Consider the following 18,520-nt stretch of genomic DNA (forward strand, 5'->3'; position numbering starts at 1 on the left):
ACGCACCGGGCGCTGAAGGAACGTTTATCAAGCACCTACCACGTACCGGGCGCTGAAGGAATGTTTATCAAGCACCTACCATGTACCAGGTGCTGTGCCTGACATTTTCACATGAACTTGCTGCCTGATGAATGAATGATGTAGCGAAAGAGGTATTATTACTCCTCTTTGTGAGTAATAATAAATGAGGATGAGACAGGCTTGAGGACAGCGAGTGACCTGCCTAAGGAAGCATAACTGCTAAGTTAGCAGGAAAGGTCATTAAGATGGTACTTAAGATGCTGAAATTGAGTCAGCCAGTCTGAGTTCTGACACTGTGCAACCTTCTAAAGGGGTGACCTGGACAAGTCATCTAATTTCTCTGAGCCTCAGTATTCTCATCTATAAAAGTGGGATGATAGTAACATCTATAATCTATTATTGAAAGATAATGCATGGATGCTGTTAACACAATGTCTCGCAGCACGTATAAATTCCACAGTAGATTTTAGCTACTGTTATAATTTTAAGAATACTTGCACTATCACTAAAAATCACTAAATTTAGATAACTGATAATTATCAATTAATTCAGAAATGTATCGATTAATTGAAATTATGGTGATTTAAATTTTATTCTTTTTTTCAAAAAAATCTGACCGGGCACAATGGCAACATGCCTGTAATCCCAGCAGCTTGGGAGGCCAAGGCGGGTGGATCACTTGAGGCCAGGAATTCAAGACCAGCCTGGCCAACACTGTGAAACCCCGTCTCTACCAAAAATACAAAATTAGCCGAGTGTGGTGGCGGGCACCTGTAATCCCAGCTACTCGGGAGGCTGAAGCAGGAGAATCACTTGAACCTGGGAGGCGGAGGTTGCCATGAGCACAAATCACACCACTGCACTCCAGCCTGGGGGACAGAGCGAGACTCTGTTAAAAAAAAAAAAAAAATCTGCATTTTTCTAAAATGGAAGTGATTTAGTTTTGTCATAATGGGTAAAATCTTTTTTATGAAAAAGAAAGCTGTGTCTTGATTCTAGGTAGAACTTGACGGTTTCTTAGTTGTGGCTTTCTGTGGGTCTTCTGAAACAGATGTGCATTTTAATGACTGAGGAAAATGAAAATGAGAACAGACTTGTCTTGATTCAACGTGGAAGTGAACTTGAGGATTTCTTAGCCGTGGCTTTCCATGGGTCTTCCGAAACAGATCTGCATTTTAATGACTGAGGAAAATGAGAACAGACTTGAGAACTCTTCTGTTTCAAAATGTCTTTGGGGGATCGTAACACAGCCTCCTAAATGGATACATGTTCACAATCCTGAAACCTAATATAAATTACGTGCCAGACTGTAAGAAAATTTAATTTATTCAGTTTCTGTTTTTTCCTAAAACTACCATTAATGGGCAAAACATTAGGTGTGTTTGCTTCTGAAGAGAGACTTGGATTATTTAACTGAGTGATGTGAGCAGCCCTAGGAAAAGGCACGGAGAGAGGAGGGGACCATGAGAGCAACAGCCCCTGTTCGGGAGCCCACAGCTCTCTATCCTACTTACAGGGGCATAACCAGACATACTCATTTCTAAGGATTTGTAGGATTTAAATCTAAAAGATAGAATCCTTTGTATTTCCACCAAAACACTCCAAATAACTACTTTTTCCAGAATCAGGAGAACTAGTTTTACTTCTAGCTTCACTATTGTAAGTTATATGGCTTTGGGCATAATATGAAGATGGGAAGGAAGGAAGGAAGGAGGGAAGGAAGGAAGGAAGGAAGGGAGGGAGGGAGGAAGGAAGGAAGGAAGGAAGGGAGAGATGGAGGGAGGGAGGGAAGGGAGTTTGGAGGGAGGGGGAGGGGAGGGGAGGGGAGAGGGGAAGGGAGGGAGGGAAGAAAGAAGGAAGGGAGGGAGGGAGGGAGGAAAGAAGGAAGGGAGAGTGGGAGGAAGGGAGGAAGGGAGGGAGGGAGTGAGGAAGGCAGGGAGGGAGGGAGGAAGGGAGAGAAGAAGGAAGAGAGGGAGGGAGGAAGGGAGGAAGGAAGGAAAGAAGATACCAGAAGGAAAAGTTCATTAGTTTTCAGTGAAAAATATTCAACGCAGATTGGAATATGTGGGTTGGCTGCTCAACACATTTTCTCCACTGTAGAAAAGTCCTGGTGTCAGATCAAGAAAAGCTGGAGATGAATATACACCATGATGATGGTGAATGCTTGAAGAACTCATAATCATATCAGCATGAACACTCATGTGGACCCACCAGGACTGGGCACATGCTGACAGAAATGTATCAATTAATTGAAATTATGGTGATTTACATTTTATTCTTTTTTTCAAAAAAATCTGGCCAGGCGCGATGGCAACATGCTTGTAATCCCAGCAGTTTAGGAGGCTGAGGCTCTTCCACTTTTAGGCAGGTTACTTAAGCTGATTTTGCCTCAGTTGCCACATTTGCCAAAAAGACTTACTCGCTCTCTCTGTATGGCGTGGCACAATCCTGCATAAAGAGACAGTGGTGGCATGATCACAGCTTACTGCAACCTCTGCCTCTCAGGCTCAAGTGATCTTCCCACCTTAGCCTCCCGAGTAGCTAAAAGATCTGGAGCAGGTGATTTAATGTCTCTGTTTCAGCTTCTTTATCTGTGAAAAGGGGAAATAGCATAGCCATCTTATGAATTTATTGTTAGAATGAAATTAATTGGGTTCCAATTCCTGGTAAGTGCTCAGTAAATAGTAACTTATCAACTCAGAGGTTATCTAAGAAAATAAGCAATATGGAGGCCGGGCACAGTGGCTCACACTGTAATTCCAGCATTTTGGGAGGCCGAGGTGGGAGGATCACTAGAGCTCAGGAGTTTGAGACCGGCCTGGGCAACATAGCAAGACCTCATCTCTACTAAAAATCAAGAAAATTAGCCAGGTGTGGAGGTGTGCGCCAGTAGTACCAGCTATTTGGGAGGCTGGGGTGGGAGGGTCACTTGAGCCCAGGAGGTCAAGGCTGCAGTGAGCTATGATTGTGCCACCGCACCCGAGCCTGGGCAACAGAGTGAGGAAATTTTTTAATGAAAGAAAGAAAATAACACTATGGGAAGGAAACGTGGTCTAAAAGTTAATTTGCTGCAACTCATCAGCAACACTACTAGAATCTCAAAGTCAGAGTTTCGGAGGGACCACCCGACTTTCATCACATTTTCCTCCCCCTTCTTCGGCCTGGCCTGCAGAAGGCTGCACCTGCATGTGACTCTAGCAAACTCTGCCGCTCTGCAATACCCTCTCCTTGTCTAGCAGCAGGACTCCGGGCCACACCCCCGGGGGCTCATATTCCTTCATTCCGACATCTCTTCAATCAGCTCCAAGATGCCACCTGCTGAAGTCAGAAGCCCTTCTGCTATCAGGTGCCATCGAGGAGCATCACTCCATCCTCAACAGCACCAGCTATGAACCTAAAGGTTTCAGGAATTCTGTGACCGCCCCCGTCTCCCACAAAGTTGTCCAAGTTTCCTACTCTATATCTACCAGCTCCACCCGGCTACATCTGCTCAGTAGTTATCTATGTCTCACTTGTTTACCAATCTTTGGTCAAAAGGGTGTTTGTGGTCCTTCGGTTCTTCCTCTCCCGCTGCCCGCCTCCCTCTTTACCTTCAAAGTCATTCAGGGAATACTACAGTTAAGCAAGTACTGTGCTATGCCACGGGTTTCCAAAACGAGTAAGACACAGCCCTCAAGTTGCTCAAAGTTTAATAGGGAAGACAAAGACATAAAAATGATTACATAACAAAGCAGAAAGGTAGCCTAGGTACTGTGGTGTCTTGAAAGAGAAAGAGGAATGCTCTGGTTGACGCAAGAAATGCTGACATTGTAAGGGACCCAGAAGAGCCAAAACAGTGTTGAAAAAACAAAGTTGGAAGACTCATACTTCTTGATTTCAAAGATTACTACAAAGCTATTATAGCCAAACAGTGTGGTACTGGCCTGAGGATGGACATAAAGATGCTGAGGACAGACATACAGATAGATGGAATAGAACTGAGAGTCCAGAAATAATCCCACACATCTATGGTTAACTGATTTTTTACGAGGGTATCAAGACCATCCAATGTGAAAAGAACAGTCGTTTCAACAAATGGTGCTGGGAAAGCTGAGTATCCTTTCAGCAAAAGAATGCTGCTGAATCTTTGCCTCACACCATATACAAAAATTAACTCAAAATGGATTGAAGACCTACATTTTTTTCCTTTTTTTTCTTTTTTGTGAAGACCTAAATTTAAGAACTAAAACTAAAATTCTTAGAAGAAACCACAGAATAAATCTTTATGATTCTGGATCAGGCAATGGTATCTTAGATAACACACACACACACACACACACACACACACACACACACACACACACACGATATACCAGCTTCAGAAAATCAAGGACATTATCAAGAAAGTCAAAAGGCAATCCACCCACAGAATGGGAGAGAATATTTACAAATTTCGTATCTGATAAGGGGTCTAGTATCCAGATATAAAAAGAACTTTTACAATTCAACAACAGAAAGACAACCCAATTTTAAAATGGGCAAAACATTTAATTCTCATTTCTTCAAAGAGAATATACAAATCACCAGTAGCACCTGAGAAGGTGATCAACATATTAGTCATGGGAGAAATGCAAACTGAAACCACAGTGAGATACCACTTCACGCCCATGAAAATGGCTATAATTAAAAAAGGAAAACAAGTGTGGGAGAAGATGTGGAGAAACTGGATTCCTTACACTTTGCTGGTGGAAAGGTACAACGGCACAGTCACCTCAGAAAACAGTTTGGCAGCTTCTCAAAATGTTAAACATAAACTGACCATACGGCTCTTTCAGTTCCATTCCTTAGGTCCCTTAGGTCCTTTTTTTTTTTTTTTTTCTTTTTTTGAGACAGAGTCTCCCTCTGTCACCCAGGCTGGAGCGCAGTGGTGCAATCTTGGCTCACTGCAACCTCCACCTCCCAGGTTCAAGCCATTCTCCTGTCTCAGCCTCCCAAGTAGCTGGGATTACAGGTGTGCATGCTACCACACCCAGCTAATTTTTGTATTTTTATTAGAGACAGGGTTTGCCATGTTGGCCAGGCTGGTCTTGAACTCCTGACCTCAGGTGATCTGCCCACCTCGGCCTCCCAACGTGCTGGGATTATAGGCGTGAGTCACCACGCCCGGCCTTTAGGTACATATGGAAGAGAACTGAAAACATGTTCACACGAAAAATTGTACATGAATGTTCACAGCATTATTCAAAATTAGAAAGCAGAAATAACTCAAACGTCCAATAGATGAATGAATAAACAAAATGTGGTCTATCCATACAATGGAATGTTACTCAGCCACAAAAAGGAATGGAGTGCTGACACATGCCCCACCATGAACATGCCCTGAAAACACTACGTTAAGTGAAGAGAGCCAGGAACAAGGCGTGCCACATGCCATATGATTCTATGTGTGCGAAATGTCAGGAGGGGCAAATCTATAGAGACAGAAAGTAGGCTAATGGTTGTCAGGGGAATGGAGAATGACTGCTGAGAGGTACAGGGTTTCTTTTTGGGGTGATGAAGATGTTCTGGAATTAGATGGTGGTGGTGGTTTCAGGACATTGTGAATATACTAAAAACAACTAAATTGTACACTTTATTTATTTATTTATAAAATAGAGTCTCACTCTGTCACCCAGGCTGGAGTGCAGTGCTGCAATCTTGGCTCACTACAACCTCGGCCTCCCAGGTTCAAGAGATTCTCCTACCTCAGCCTCCTGAGTAGCTGGGACTATAGGTGTCTGCCATCATGTCCAGCAAATTTTTTGTGTTTTTAGTAGAGACAGGGTCTCACCATGCTGGCCTCGAACTCCTGACCTCAAATGATTTGCCCTCCTCAGCCTCCCAAAGTGCTAGGATTACCGGCGTGAGCCACTGCTCCTGGCCAACTGTATACTTTAAAAGGGTGAATTCTGTGGTATCTGAATTATACCTCAGGTTTTTAAATGGGGACAGACATTTGAACTCGATCTTAAAGGATGTGCTCCTTGGGCAGATGATAGCAGGAAGAAAATTCTGGGCAGAAAGAATAAAATGAGAAAAGGCATGGAAGCCACAAAAGAGCAATGTGCATTCAGGGAAGTAAACATGGCTGCGACTGGAGAACAGGGCACATACTCTGGAGTGAGCAGCAGAAACTGACCTAGCAGTGGAGTAAACAGATAGATAATGAAAGCTCTATATGCCAACCAAGGAAGAGGCCATGGGATGCCTTCCATGAGAATGAGGTCTCCCAGGAAAATGACTTAACCAAGTTCCGTCAACTCGGAATCATCCAATGACTACACTCCACTTTGGCCAGTCAACAGTCCTGACATTTTTTTTTTTTTTTTTGAGACGGAGTCTTGCTCTGTCCCCCAGGCTGGAGTGCAGTGGCGAAATCTCGGCTCACTGCCAGCTCCGCCTCCCGGGTTCACGCCATTCTCCTGCCTCAGCCTCCCGAGTAGCTGGGACTACAGGTGCCCGCCAACATGCCCGGCTAATTTTTTGTGTTTTTAGTAGAGACAGGGTTTCACCGTGTTAGCCAGGATGGTCTTGATCTCCTGACCTCGTGATCCGCCCACCTCGGCCTCCCAAAGTGCTGGGATTGCAGGCGTGAGCCACCGCGCCCGGCCAGTCCTGACATTTATAAGACACACTTATTTACAGTATTGGTTGTTCTCAGTTTTCTTCCCAGCAGGGTATAGACTCCTTAAGGGCAGTCTCGTTTCCAGCCTTAACTCTGTCAGTCCAAGTACAGGAGTAGCCTGAGGAGCCCCTGGGATGTTGAATGAGAATTGGCAGTTGGAACCAAGCTCTTTAGCTTTCCTAACCTCTCTTTACTCATGTTTTCACCCCGTTTGAACTGCCCTCCTAATCACAAATTCATTCAGAACTTCGCCCTCATCTGTTTCAAACACCACTTCCTCACGAGGGCCTTCTTTGCCTCCCCACCTGGATATGAACTCCTCCCTCTTTAAAGAGGGTGTATTTTGTACTTTTCTTACGGCACTGATTTCCTCATCTCTTATATTAAAGTTACTGGGTGTTGCTGTCATCTTACACATCTCTTGCCCTCACCTACTGGAATCTAAACACCTTAGCCAAGGGTTTATGCCTTTCTGAGCCTCGCAGCTCCCAGCACTGTGCTGGGCAGGGTCTGAACGGAACTGTTCAACCAGCAGCAAAAATGATAGAATCAGAGACAGAAATAACCATTATCACAAAAGTTTTTTTAAATCCTAGAAGAAACTACACAAAACAGGATGCAGCATAAAGAACACAGAATGTGTTGGATCAATCTGTAACCACTTGGCTTGTTTATTTCCATCACGTGCGTTTTATTCTGCTAGAACTCCAGAAGACTCAGGCAGAAAGTAATGGCCTCCCAGCCGCTGCATTCCCAAGTCTGTGGTTTTCCTATGATATAAACAAAGGACTCTGGAGGCACGGTCTCTGTTAATATTTGCTGGTGTGGGCATGGGGGAGAAGTGGAGGGTGGGACGGGGCAGGGTTTGAGGGAAATCCACCGAACGAACCGACAGTTTGTATAAGCAACACCTGCAGTGTTAAACCCCTTTCAACTGTGATTTTATTGAAAAAAAAAATTCCACTCTTCCTTTAGTAAATGTAAAAATTCTTTCACCAGCTGCATTCTGACCTAAAGTGTGTGGCAGTTCAGGAGAGATGGCAGCTGGAACAGATCACACTCAGGATGTAGAGCATGCTTACCAGCAGCGAGGGGATAATGAGAGCCTGCAAAACAAATCCTCTAAGCAGATGGACTGGCCTCAGTTTGCCTGCTCAGAGTGTTCTCCTGTGAATGCTGAGAATACTGGAAGGACCCATCAGCACCGGACTGCTGAAAAGATCAGCTTTTTGAATAAAACTGTGACATCAGCTATTTTAGGACTTGCCACTTCAGTTCATAAAACCCTAAAGCCTACACTTTGGTTTTAATCTTATTTTTGTTAAATATTTACAATCTACTGCAAAACCAAATTCAGACCAAATGTCTGCTTACACAACCTTGTGACATGGACTCCTCCTGACAAGAGGGAGAGGGAACTAACATTTAATGAGCATTTACTATGTGCCTGGCACTAGACCCGTCCGTTCCATGTTTCATCCTCACAGCAATGCTGGGATGCAGAGATCCACAGTTCACTTGGGGTATGTGGGCCCAGATGATGTCACGTTGGCCCAGACAGGTGAATCATTTGCTCAACACCCCAAAGGAAACCCTGGAGGAGTTAGGTCTGTCTGACTCTAAAGTTAGTGCTCCTCCCACTGCCCTCTGCTACTGGCCAGTAGAACCCAGATGAATTGTTTCTCCAGAATTTGCTACAAGAGCCTATGACTCTAGAGCAGACATTGGCAAACCTTTTCTGTAAAGGGCCAGAGAGTAAATATTTAATTTTTTTAGCTTTATGGGCTAGTCTCTGTTGCAATGGCTCAATTCTACCACTATATTGCAAAAAGGCAGCCATAGATAATACATAAATAAAGGAACATGGCTGTATTCCAATAAAACTTTATTTTCAAATACAAGCAGTGGGCCAGATTTGGTTCCCAGGCTCTAGTTTGCCAACCCCTGCTCTACAAAGTTTTAGAGTTGCAGCTGCATGTTACTTGGGTTTAGCATAACAAAGACCCATTTCCAACTTAATTAACAAAAATGAATCTCCCATATTCAAGACTACATGAGAGATAAAAGAGGGGTGAAAGACATGGTCTGTGCACTTACGGAATTGACATTCATTTGGGAGAAAAAGGCATAGGCACATAAAAGTCAAAAATAGGAAGATGAGGTAGCGCTCGGTAAGTGCCAAAGGAGGGGATTTGAGGGCCAAGGGCTGACTGATGGGCCACCACAATATTAGAAAACCAGAGTTCACAACCTGATCAAATACTCTTGCATTGGCACCAGAGCTCAGAGATAAAAGAGGGGTGAAAGACATGGTCTGTGCACTTACGGAATTAACATTCATTTGGGAAAAAAAGGCATAGGCACATAAAAGCCAAAAATATGAACACGAGAGGAACATGAGGTAGCGCTCAGTAATTAAAAATGATCCATCTCAGCTGGGCACTGTGGCTCATGCCTGTAATCCCAGCACTTTGGGAGGCCTCGCTGGGAAGACTGCTTGACGCCAGGAGTTCAAGACCAGCCTGGGCAACATAGCAAGACTCTTAGCCCTACAAAAAATTTAAAAAGTAGTTGGACACGGTGGCATGCACCTGTGGTCTCAGCTACTTGGGAAGCTGAGGCAGGAGGACTGACGAGCCCAGAGGGTCAAGGCTGCAGGGAGTCATGGTGGCACCACTGCACCTGAGTGACAGAGAGAGACCCTGTCTCTAAAAAAATATAAATAAACCACAGGCAACATCTCCTTTAGACTCGTCGAACACATTTACTTCGTCTCTTTTTTTCTTGCCATCTTCCAATACTGTGATGCTCTGTCTCATTCTAAAAGGACAAGCAACTGAACTGACTTGGGTGCGACACAAACTGAGTGCTTTCAGGAACTCCGGGGCCTTTCCATTCTCCTCTCAGCTGATCCTTTACGCTCCGACGCGCCTGGAGAAGCTACAGACAAGGGCCAACAGAGGCCACCTCGGGCTGCTCTCCTTAGTTTGTAGGATGCCGTTTCCTAAGACCTTACCTTGCTCATGGCAGTCAGGGCAGGATCACAGGCAGCATCCAGATCCTGAACCAGCAGCTGAATACTGCTGGAGATGACGCTGCAGATCAAACAAATCACTGTGTCACCCCTCAGACAACGGCCGTCTGAATGACTGACACTCAGGCCCCTGTGTAAAATTCAGATTCATCATTTCATCGGCAAAGTTTGAGCTTTAATTAGTGACAGCGGAGGTGCAGCTTGGCTCTTTCTTCACGTCCTGGTTTTATCTGGGTGTGTCCTCACCCAGTCGGGATACGGAATCCCACGGTCAGTTTCCCTAATCACCACCCCAGTATCCCTGTTCACATCTTCCTCCAAAAGAACCTGCTTCCCAAAAATGTTTAAGTCAGAACTGAAGAACATAAAAAGTTAAGAAAAGTAGAGGAAATAAACTAAGAGAATTTTGATTCTTCCTCAATAAGTGGTTGACGTGAAAGCCGAGGCCTGGCCCATGCCTGTCTCATTTAATGGCAGTGGAATAGAAACTGACCACAACAAAAATACCACAAGGTCCTAACAGGGAAAGAAGGCTTTACTGTTAGAACTTCCTGGACGGACCTCCCCTGCCACTCCCACACTCTTATTCCCTCAGTGGCTAAATTCAAGCCATTTATACTTTATACTTTAAAACACTGGCCGGGCGCGGTGGCTCACGCTTGTAATCCCAGCACTTTGGGAGGCCGAGGCGGGCGGATCACGAGGTCAGGAGATCGAGACCACGGTGAAACCCCATCTCTACTAAAAATACAAAAAAAAAAAAATTAGCTGGGCGTGGTGGCGGGCGCCTGTAGTCCCAGCTACTCGGAGAGGCTGAGGCAGGAGAATGGCGTGAAGCCGGGAGGCGGAGCTTGCAGTGAGCCAAGATTGTGCCACTGCACTCCAGCCTGGGCGACAGAGCGAGACTCTGTCTCAAAAAAAAAATAAATAAATAAAATAAAATAAAATAAATAAAACACTGAAGGTAGGCCTGGCCTTCTGTGGGTTTAGATGGGGGCAGATCAACGACGGCCAAGGGAGAATGTCTTCTCTGTGGTTATTCTTCACAGTGAGACAATAACCCCATAAGCTAAAAGAGCAACTGCATTTGAGGAGGTACAATGGCAGCCCAGTCCTGAAGCTTCTTCTTAGTGGCTAGTAGGGACTCATTCTGACCCAACAGAAACCTCTTAGGTTCTGCAGTGACTATAGCCAACAGCCTGAGGCATGCTGCTGTGTAGCAGAGAAAGGGCAGGCAGTGAGCAAATGTGTACAAGGTATATACATGCTGCACGCTGCTGTGTAGTGGAGAGAGGGCAGGCAGCGGGCAAGTGTGTACAAGGTATATACGTGTTGCACGCTGCTGTGTAGTGGAGAAAGGGCAGGCAGCGAGCATGTGTGTGCAGGGTACATACGTGCTGAACGTGTCCATCTCTCCAGTCAGATTGATTCGTTCAATCAGACTTACATCCACTTTTTCTTTGAGTTTTTCTTCTAGCTGTTGAAAAACAGGAGAAACGGATGCATGGTTAATGATTATCCAAAGAAGTACCATCACAATAATAGTTAACATTTACTGAGTTTGATGATTCAGACATAATTCCATACACTTCTTTTTTTTTTGAGACGGGAGTCTCGCTCTTGTTGCCCAGGCTGGAGTGCAGTGGTGCAACCTCGGCTCACTGCAACCTCTGCCTCCTGGGTTCAAGCAATTCTCCTGCCTCAGCCTCCCGAGTAGCTGGGATTACAGGCATGCGCCACCATGCCTGGCTAGATTTTATATTTTTAGTAGAGATGGGGTTTCACCATGTTGGTCAGGCTAGTCTCAAACTCCCAACCTCAGGTGATCTGCCTGCCTTGGCCTCCCAAAGTGCTGAGATTACAGGCGTGAGCCACCATGCCTGGCCAATCTTACAACCTTATGAGGAAGATTCTATTATTATCATCCTCCTTTTACAGATCAGAAAAATAGAGGGGGGGTGCCTACCCAAGATAGAAGTGGTAGGGCCAGGAGTCAAACTTCCTCCAGAGCCTGTGCCCTTTAGCACTGTGCAGTACTTGTTTCTTATGACTCATCAATAATTCATATCAACTCATTCTGAAAAGACCCTGATTTTAAGATACTCCCTGCCCCACGAACTACAGACTTGCCCACCCAGATTGGAAACCTTTGGTGGTAAGTAGCAGTAAAACCAGCTAAAATTGTCAGTGAATGCTACTACGGGCCAAGCACCTCATTAAGGCATTGGGGATACAGTGGTAAACAAAAGAAATGTGGTCCCTGCCGTCATCAGCCGACAGCCGGGGACAGAAACACTCAACATGCTCCTGGAGCTCAAAGAAAAATAACGGGACCAGGACGTGTAAATACTTGGAGATATCCCTGGGAGTTGATTAATCTAGCACGGTAAACCTATTACACAAACTCTAAGAATAGCTAATGTTTTGGCCTTTTTTTTTTTTTTTTTGATATGGAGTTTCACTCTTGTTGCCCAGGCTGGAGTGCAATGGTACGATCTTGGCTCACTGCAACCTCTGCCTCCAGGGTTTAAGTGATTCTCCTGCCTCATCCTCCCGAGTAGCTGGGACTACAGGCGTGTGTCACCATGCCAGGCTAATTTCATATTTTTAGTAGAGACAGGGTTTCACCATATCAGCCAGGATGGTCTTGAGCTCCTGACATCAGGTGATCCGCCCACCTCCGTGTCCCAAAGTACTGAGCAGCTGGGACTACAGCTGAGATTACAGGTGTGAGCCACCGCGCCAGGCCAGAATAACCAATGTTTTGTCTTAAATTTGAAAATGCTGTTGGGGTGCATAAATTAGTGTAACCTTTTTGGAAGGCAATTTATTCAAAAAGCAAAACTTTAAATACACATATTGCCTAAACCAGCAATTTCACAACTAGAAATGCATTTCAGTGAAATAAGGAGAATAACATACAAAGATACGCAAGTATTTTTTGCAGCATTCATTAATTCAACCAATATTTACTGAAAGCCCGCTTTGTTCAGGCTATGTAACAGAATAAGAGAGTTATTCAGTGAACAAAACAGATCAATGCTGTTCTCATAAAGCTGGAAACAATCCACATGTGTATTTACAAAGGATAAAACAAATTACGGCACAGGCTTATCATGCTTAAACTCTTCAGCAGCCTCTTCCTATGACACTGAAAATAAAATCCAAATTCCTGACCATGAATTGGGTCCTGCCCAGCTTTCTGGCCTCGTCTTGTCACTTTCCACCTTGCCCGCTAGGCTTCAGTTACACTGGCCTTTTAAATTTCTGGGAGACACCAGGGTCCTTCGCCCTCAGGACCTTCATACTTCACACTTCCTCCTTCCTCTCCCTGAAACACGGCCCGCTCAGCCCTGCTGACCCACTCCCTTGCTTTGCCGCACCCCCACTTTCTAAGCCCTCCAGGCTCCTCACTTTTTGGCCACATGTTGGCCATGCTGGTCTCAAATCCTGACCTCGTGATCTACCCACCTCAGCCTCCCAAAGTGCTGGGATTACAGACGTGAGCCACCACGCCCGGCCCTAATTTTTGTATTTTTAGTAGAGACAGGGGTTTCACTATGTTGGCCAGGCTGGTCTCGAACTCCTGACCTCAGATGGGTGATCCACCCACCTCGGCCTCCCAAAGGGCTGGGATTACAGGCGTGAGCCCCCGCACTCAGCCAGAGTATCATTCTTTATACCTCCTAATGGAATAATGGATCTGGGCTTTGAGCATCAGAGGCTGCTGACATCACACAAAGAGCAACCAAACATTATGTATCTTGATGGTAGACATACAAAACATCATTATGATGTAGTTTTCTGTAAAAAAGAATCTGAATCAGCTCAGGCTTCTATCTAACTACCAATTTATGGGAAATACAAGAGACAAAGTAAAATGTCCATTAATACTCCTGGGTGCAATCAGCAAAATCCAAAACTTGGGAAAATCTACAGGGCAAACAACCCAGTTTCTTTAAGAAAAGATTGCAGAGGCGGCAAAGAGAAATGGAAGAAGAAACCAGAGACTTAAGAATCTGAGCAGGCCGGGCCCAGTGGCTCACCCGGTAATCCCAACACTTTGGGGGCTCAGGCAAGAGGATCACTTGAGCCCAGGAGTTCAAGACCAGTCTGAGCAACATAGTGAGACCCCATCTGAGCACAGCAACCTAACATAGCAACATAGAGACCCCATCTCTACAAAAAATAAAACAATACTGGCCAGGCATGGTTGCAGGTGCCTGAAGTCCCAGTGTAGTCCCAGCCACTTGGGAGGCTGAGGGTAGGATCGCTTCCATCCCAGGTTGCAGTGAGCTGTGATCATACCACCGTACTCCAGCCTGGGCAACAGATTGAGACCCCATATTAAACAAAAAGAATCTGAGCAACAAGGAATTGGAAAATAAAATTTAAAAGCAACACCAATGATACATCATTATTGGTTCATTAATTGTAACAAATATTTCATATTAATGTTAATAATATGGGAAACTGGGTAAGTGGTATGTGGGAACCATGCAAACGATCTTTGCAATTTTTCTATAAATCTAGAAGTATCCTTAAAAGTGTAGTTTAGTTTAAAAAAAAAACTATTTACAATAGCAATTCATAACATCGTTCTATGGTTTGATTGTGTTCTCCAAAGTCTACGTGTTATAAACTTAATCCCTGATGCCACAGTGTTGAGAGGTATTAGGTCATGAGGGCTCTGGCCTCATCATGGATTAATGCCATTATCTCAGGAGTGGGTTCTTTTATTCCTTCAAGAGATCTTTATTAAGCACTTATTATGTACCAGGCATCGTATTTGGTGCTAATGAACAGAGGTGAACAGAGTAGACTCTTTCTGGCATAACTTAAAACTAATGGGGGAGCCAGATAATAAGGAAGTAAGCCAGCCGAGATGTAACTTCGGTTTTGTGGTGTTAGGAAAGACATTTGGCAGTAGTGGAATAAGGGAGCTCCTACTGAAGGGGGGTGGCCAGGAGGGCCTCTCTGCTGAAGGAGGGTGGTCAAGGAGGGGCTCTCTGAGGAGGCAATACTGAAGCGGGGTCCTGAGGCTTGGGGAATGAGACTGCCAAGTGAGAAGCCACCACACCCGGCTAATTTTTGTATTCTTCTAGTAGAGACGGGGTTTTGCCATGTTGATGAGGCTGGTCTTAAACTCCTGACCTCAAGTGATCCACCCTCCTCAGCCTCCCAAAGTGTTGGGATTATAGGCATAAGCCACCACGCCCCCACTCTTCTGGAGGTTCTGAGGAAGAAACTATTCACACCTCTCTTCTAGCTTCAGGTGTTTGCTGGCAATCCTTGATGTTCCTTGGTTCATAGAAGTCTGACTCCAGCCTCTGCCTCCTTCCCACGGCCTTCTTCCCTGTATTTCTGTGTGTTCAATCTCTCTCTCCTCTCTACAGACAACAGTCATTAGAAAACGGCCCCCCCCCCAACCCTAAATCCAGGACCATCTCATCTTGAGATACTTAATTACATTTACCAAGATAAGGTCACATTTACAGGTCCCAAGGCCTAGGACTGGGACATATTTTGGGGTTGGGGGGACACTTCAACCCACTATATCTCCCTGGGTCCTCTTGAGATGACACTAATAGTCTTTGATATTTTTCTTGCTTTTTGTATAACATGATGTTCTGGTTCATCCTGTACATTTCCTGCCCTTGACCTGGAATTAGTCATTTCTCCAGGAATCTCTGGTTTATTTTAGTGGAAAATTGTATTTAGAGACCACAATAAAGGTGCTAAGAATGTATTACTTTTATAATCAATAAAAACAATTTTCACTAAATAAAAAATAATTGGCTACTTGTATCATCAGTCATCAAAATGGTCTTCAACTTATTTCTAGAACTTTTAAGAGTCTGTTCTAGAAAACTAATGCAAAACATTTAAGATGCTATATTCAGAAAGACATTCTTTGTAAGGATTATCTCTCTTTTTTTTTTTTTTTAGAGACAGGGTCTCACTCTGTCACCCAGGCTGGAGTGCAGTGGTGTGATCACGGCTCACTGCAGCTTTGACCTCCCAGGCTCAAGTGATCCTCCAACCTCAGCTTCCCAAGTATCTGAGACCACAGACATGTGTGTGCCACCACGCTCAACTAATTTTTAAATTTTTTGTAAAGACCAGATCTCACTATGTCGCCCAGGCTGGTCTTGGACTGTTGGCCTCAAGCGATCCTTCCGCCTTGGCCTCCCCAAATGCTAGGATTACAGGTGTGAGCCACTGTACCCTGCCAGGATTATCTATAAAAGCAAAATTTTGGCTGGGCGCGGTGGCTCACACCTATAATCCCAGCACTTTGGAAGGCCAAGGCGGCTGGATCATGAGGTCAGGAGATGGAGACCATCCTGGCTAACACAGTGAAACCCCGTCTCTACTAAAAATACAAAAAATTAGCTGGGCGTGGTAGTGGGTGCCTGTAGTCCCAGCTACTCACGGTGGCTCACGCCTATAATCCCAGCACTTTGGTTGGCCGAGACGGGCAGATCACAAGGTCAGGAGATCGAGACCATCCTGGCTAACACAGTGAAAACCCCATCTCTACTAAAAATAAAAAAAATTAGCCGGGCATGGTGATGGGAGCCTGTAGTCCCAGCTACTCGGGAGGCTGAGGCAGGAGAATGGCGTGAACCTGCGAGGCGGAGCTTGCAGTGAGCCGAGATTGTGCCACTGCACTCCAGCCTGGGCGACAGAGAGAGACTCAGATTCAAAAAAAAAAGCAAAATTTGAAGCAGCATAAACAATGATCAGGGATACTGCTAAATAATTTATGGTATAAGGCTGGGCGCAGTGGCTAACGCCTGTAATCCCAGTACTTTGGGAGGCCGAGGCAGGTGGATCACAAGGTCAGGAGTTGGAGATCGGCCTGGCCAAGATGGTGAAACCCCATCTCTACTAAAAAACAAACAAACAAACAAACAAACAAAAAATTAGCCGGGGGTGGTGGCGGGCATCTATAATCCCAGCTACTCAGGAGGCTGAGGCAGAAGAATTGCTTGAACCCAGGAGGCGGAGGCTGCAATGAGCCAAGATCGTGGCCACTGCACTCCAGCCTGGGAGACAGAGCAAGACTCTGTCTCAAAATAAATGAATAAATAAATAATTTATGGTATAGTCCCTTAAAGAGAAATATTATGTGGCCATAAACAATGATAGTAATAATGACCCTGTAATGATAGTTATGATTATTACTATCATTATAATGGCAGGAGAAATGCTAATGCTGTGTATGACACTAACAATAAAGGGATATAACAGTGAATTAAGATTGTAACATACAAAACTATGTCTATGAATAACGATTGAAAAAATACCCCAAATTGCTAATATGATTATTTGAGGATGATGGGATTAAAAGGGATCTTTTTTTTTTTTAATACTATGGTTATTTTACCTTTAAAATAGCATATTTACATGTATGTATTTCTTTCTGTGCACACCCAAAATAGTTAAACAGTGTTTCTTCATGAAAGAACTCTGGAACCCCTGCCTTGGAGGTCCTTACAGATAGTGCCATCTTACCCGGGGAGTGGCCTGGGGCTAAACGGACTGCTCTGTGGCTCCAAGGCCAAACCCTGGAAGGTCATGACCTTCGCAACTCAACACGACCAGGTCCCCAGGCAGAGTGTGCTGCTGCCTCTGCCTCTGGCTGGCTTACGTGACACTGAGGGGCCTCTGTGGACACACTTCCTATTTGACCTGCTGTATTGTTGCCCTGGCACACAGGAGCTCCAAGCTGTGCTGTCTGAACTATCATTTATGACTGTCTTCTTGTGGTCTGTAAATTTACAGGCATCTGTAAATTATAAATACAAAGTGGGTAGAAGAGCAGAACCTTTCCAAATTACTTTCTTTCTCTTGGCCTCAGGGGAATCCCAGACCAAGTGTGAAAAGGATTTCTAATTCCATGTTTAAGGCTGAATCAAAGGTTATTCTGGGTCTTCCTTCTGCTCCATCAGTTGCTGAACTATGGCCATGTGGGGGCCTCCAGCAGAGGCATCACCCTTTCCTGTCCCCCAGTTCCTGAACGTCAGCATCCCAAAGAATGGCTATTTGTTTAGGCAGATTGAAAATGCCATGTAAATTTCAGAAGACACATAAAAGCCCAAAGGATTCTGCTTAACTTAGTAACACTTCTGAGCATGGAATAACTGGCTGTGACTCATCATCACCAAAGGCTGGGTCCTAGTACAGACAAGCTTGTTACTGCTTTTCTCATATGGGTTGGAGTGCTACTGACCTACTTTTAACAGGTCATGCCCTTTGAGGAGCTTACACAACTCCAGGGAGGTGACCAGTCCTACTTTCTTGCCCAGTCTTCTTTTAACAAGGCCTTCCTGTAAGACAGCTGCCTGAGCAGCCTTATGGCTGGACAGTGAGTTTTCCTCTGTGGCAGGCCAACTGGTCTCACCCAAGGTCGTCTGTGGCCATGTTAGGATGTATATTCTCACTCGCCGAGCGACGCAGCCAGAGGGTTCGGGAAAAGGAGGTGGTGAGTGAGCAGCCAGGGCGGCTCACCTGCTGGGTGGTGGCCAGACAGTACTCTGCCGTGCTCAGGATGCTACAGATGAGGCAGAGCTCCTCCAGAGTGAACTTGGCTACTTCTGAGCCCTCCTTTTCCTTGAGGAGGCTGCTGATGGTCAGCCCTCCACTGCTGGTTGTGGTTCTGAGGAAAAGGAAAAGGAACAAGTCAGCCTGGAATTTCTAATTTGCTTCCTGAACTGGAAACTACATATTTTAAGACAAAGAAAAGGGGGAAGTAAAGGCTGGACATGGCCCAAATCAATCCACATACAATGAGTCCTTTTCCTACTGACCTTACC

At 45.0% G+C, this 18,520-nt stretch overlaps 1 protein-coding gene across 1 annotated transcript in view; it reads right to left on the minus strand.

Annotated features, from left to right (window-relative positions):
• The window catches only part of LOC116458250 (vacuolar protein sorting-associated protein 53 homolog), a 79,395-nt gene that overhangs the window by 8,398 nt on the left and 52,477 nt on the right, over positions 1 to 18,520 (minus strand). Inside the window, exons 8-10 of the mRNA XM_032137798.2 lie at positions 18,216 to 18,363; positions 11,093 to 11,175; positions 9,681 to 9,759 (exon numbers count right to left, since the gene is read on the minus strand). Coding sequence (XP_031993689.1) covers positions 9,681 to 9,759; positions 11,093 to 11,175; positions 18,216 to 18,363 — 310 coding nt within the window. The remainder of the gene's footprint in view (positions 1 to 9,680; positions 9,760 to 11,092; positions 11,176 to 18,215; positions 18,364 to 18,520) is intronic.

The sequence above is a fragment of the Hylobates moloch genome, unplaced genomic scaffold (assembly GCF_009828535.3).
Source record: "Hylobates moloch isolate HMO894 unplaced genomic scaffold, HMol_V3 SCAFFOLD_19, whole genome shotgun sequence".
In the NCBI taxonomy this organism is placed as follows: Eukaryota; Metazoa; Chordata; class Mammalia; order Primates; family Hylobatidae; genus Hylobates; species Hylobates moloch.